This window comes from Calliphora vicina, unplaced genomic scaffold, assembly GCF_958450345.1.
Source record: "Calliphora vicina unplaced genomic scaffold, idCalVici1.1 scaffold_27, whole genome shotgun sequence".
In the NCBI taxonomy this organism is placed as follows: Eukaryota; Metazoa; Arthropoda; class Insecta; order Diptera; family Calliphoridae; genus Calliphora; species Calliphora vicina.
The window spans coordinates 548753-552443 of record NW_027052597.1 but is presented as its reverse complement, the minus strand read 5'-3'; the positions used below and the strand labels follow the sequence as shown (position 1 = coordinate 552443).

Genomic DNA, 3691 nt, shown 5'->3' with positions numbered 1-3691 from the left:
AATAATTTATTATTCTTTGTGTAGAATCAAACTTTTCCACGTCTTCGTGTAAAAAAAATAGTTTTAAGACTTCTAATCTGCTCAAAATCTGATTCACTGTAGCTTCGAGCGATAGCCAACGCGTTTGGGAAGGGTGCAACATTTTTCTGGGATTATAATCCAGCAACACCTGTAATTCTGAAAATAATTCTACACGTTTGGGACTGTTTTGAATAAAATTGTAGATATCCCTCGCAGCACCTTCAATATATTTCGGTAAAAAATTACAAGCTGAATTTGCGCAAAGAGCGAACGAGTGGCAAATACATTTAAATATAATTAAATGTGGACAATCTTTTTTCAGCAGTGTAGCAACAGAATGGTTACCACCAGTCATCACATTCGCACCATCCGCAGCAAAGCCAATTAAGTTTGTTTTATAATTTATATTATTGTTGTTGAAAATATTTACTATTTCTTTATAAATCCCCTTGGCGGTACAATCACGCACTTTAACCAAATCAAAAAAGAAGTCACAAATTTTGTCTTTATATTCAACTCTTACGACTAGAGATAACAACTTAGTAGTTGATATGTCCGTCGATTCATCGACGCACAAAGAAAACATTTTTGTACGTAGTATACCACAGAGTTCTTCTTGGTGAGTCTCGCCTATAACGTTTTTCACTATAGATGTTGTCTTTGTTCTAGCACATTTTGTTTTTTTTAGGAGCGCCGAATCCTCAATAGTTTCTTGGAGTAAAGGAACTAGATGATCCATTGCTGTAAATGGAACATTATGTTCTGCGCAGAACGCTGCTAAATGGAGTTCAATATTTGATATTTTGGAACTATACTTGACTGAATCGCTTAGTGATACCTTAGAACTTTTTTGAATTTGTATAGCTGTTGTTCTTTCAACATGTTTAGATGTCAAAGCATGAGCCTTTAAATCTGACACTCCAGCTAATGCTTTTAGCTCACAACAACAAACTTTACAGTACGCCAAATTATTATCACTCCTTCTGATCCACGATTTAAACATTTCTTGCTCCTCCCACGATTTATTGTAACCACTCAATTTTCGTTTTCGATTTTTACTTGAGCGAGGTGTGGATTCTGCAATATGTATCACATCTGCCCGCAAATTTTCAGGTTCTTTATCTAGTAAATTAATGCTTGTTATTTAATGTACCTAATATAAAAATAACACTTTTCTTACCATTTCTTACTAAATATTTATCCATATTAGTGGCAAGTTAAAGAAAAATATTTTGTGAGTTGTTTGAATGAGTTGCATATGCAGAAGGAACCTGAGTATTACGTTGTGAACTAAACTAACAAACTATAATAGCAAACTCCATATAGAGAAACAAAACTTTCTTAGATATAAAAATGGGGGAATTCCCTCTTTCTTTCAGTGGTGCAAAAAATAGTATATGATTACATTGTCGCATTAAAAAAGTATGAGTAAATCTTGCCACTACTATATTAAGCATATGGGGTAAAATTGTGGCTTTAGAAATTGGAATTAAAATAACAAAATTTAAATTAAAAGATTTAAATGTAAAAACTGCAAAATCTGCATAATTTACAGAAAAACTTACTTTTTAAACAAAAAACTTCAAAACTGCTCAATGCTCAGAAAAACTGCAAAATGCAGATAAATCTGCACATTTGGCAACGCTGCAGCACTAAAAACCAAACATTCTCAGCTTTTTACGTTCTCTTAAATTATAAACAACAAATTTGGTACAAAAATCTCTCAAAATTACGAGCGCGTTAAGAAATCGTCTCTTTAATATATTGATGTGTAGATTAAATTCACCACAATGTTGGCGACGATCAGTACACACTTCACACGCACCTCTTCAACATAGCGACGGTCGACAGCAGCGTGAAACGTATTGGAGATATAAACAAAAACCACAAGAAAAACAACGTTCTCATCATTTTGTTATTGCCAAACAGCTGATTCCAGTAAATAGCATGTCGTCGTCAACTTGTAATTCTTTATCAACAAATCAACTTCAAATACGCGTTATCAAACCCCAAGAACGTCAGCAGGTGTTGGATTTTCTACGTGTGCACTATTATCTGGAAGAACCTTTAACGGTGGGCAGTGAGCCCAAGCAGCAAGATAAAGAAGATGAGGATTTTAACATGTCCAACATAGAACACGACACGTGTATTATGGCTGTTCAAAAAGATGATACTAATTCCCAGGAGACAATAGTAGGAGCTCTTATGGCCGGTCCTAAAGGGCCCGATGAAGCTGATCATCTTTTTGAGGAGGCCGCCAATTTGGGTCCCACCAAATGGGGTCATATTTTACAGTTTTTGGCCTGTGTGGAACGAGACGCTAATATTTGTGGACGTTTCAAAGTACAAAAAGTTTTGCACGTTCATGTTATGGGAGTAAATAGAGAAATGCATGGTCAGAATATTGGACGTCGTTTGGTGGAGCAAGTACTAAATGTGGCAAAACGTTTGAACTTCAAAATGGTGGCAGCAGATTGTACTAGCTATTATTCGGCCAGATTATTTGAACGCATGGGATTTGAATGCATTAATATTAAATACTACAAGGATTATGTGGATGAGACCGGAAAACAAGTTTTCAAACCAGACGCGCCACACGAATGTGTTAAAACATTTGCTCTTAAATTGTAAATTAGTTGAGTATATTTGCATATTTATGTATTTAGATTTTGTTTTGTTATGAAGTTTGGCGGGAAGCACTTAAAAAAATGGGACATAAGGCAAATTTTGTAAAAGAGAGTAGAAACAAGTTACCCCCAGTAACACGAAGTCTGGTTATGTTTTAACCACATAATAGTTATACTGGCAGTTTTCATACAAAATAATTTTAACCGACACTTCGTGTTAATGGGGGTTAGAGTTATATATTCGGCTATGTCGAATCATACGTATTATTCACCCAGCATACCTAAATATTTTTTAAGGAATACCGTTATCATAACACTGTAATATTCTCTGAGTTTCAATAATAAAATTATACAGATATATTAATGTTTCTTTAATTTTCGTAATCTCTACTTTGGAAGAAATAACAAACGGGATACAACCTTACTTAGACCAAATTAATAAAAAATATGTCTTTATATCTTTACATATAAAAATTAATAGTGAAAAACATAAAAACATAAACATCAGTTGTCAAAAACCTAAGTGGTGAGAATGTGTTAGTAAAAAAACTATGTGAAAACAAAAACAACACTCGTATGTGTAATTAGTTTGAGTAATTTTTTGTTGGAGTTTTTTTCTAGTTTCCGCTCTACGTACATATATTTCTCTATGATGAAAAATAACATAAATATTAATTTTTGTACTTAATAAAGGACAATAACCACTGTCGACAATGAATATGCATAGGTATATTTTATATGGAAAGCAAAAAATCAATCGTTGGTGAAATAGATTTTCTTTCTATTTTTCGATATTTTTAAATTTTTTAGTTAAACAGCAAAAAATATGTAGTCAGAAAGTCTTGCAATTTAGAAAGAAGCCTAAAATACTTATTTATCAATAGATAGATACATCTAACTGCCATAAGCCACCACATTAAATGTTAAGGATCTTTAATATAAAACCATATTAATATCGGAAAAAGAACCTTTTGTGAAAAAATAAAGAAAAAAAAGTTGAACAAAATTAAAAAGTATGTTTTTTATGCGTTTTTCTAACGATA

The 3691-nt window shown here is 32.8% G+C and overlaps 1 protein-coding gene across 1 annotated transcript; it reads left to right on the top strand.

Moving 5' to 3' along the window:
- The first annotated feature begins 1598 nt into the window (after window positions 1-1598).
- Window positions 1599-3008, top strand: LOC135963047 (arylalkylamine N-acetyltransferase-like 2). Its single transcript, XM_065514825.1, has one exon. The coding sequence runs from the start codon at window positions 1789-1791 to the stop codon at window positions 2650-2652; it is 864 nt and encodes a 287-aa protein (XP_065370897.1). The 5' UTR covers window positions 1599-1788; the 3' UTR covers window positions 2653-3008.
- The last annotated feature ends 683 nt before the right edge of the window (window positions 3009-3691 follow it).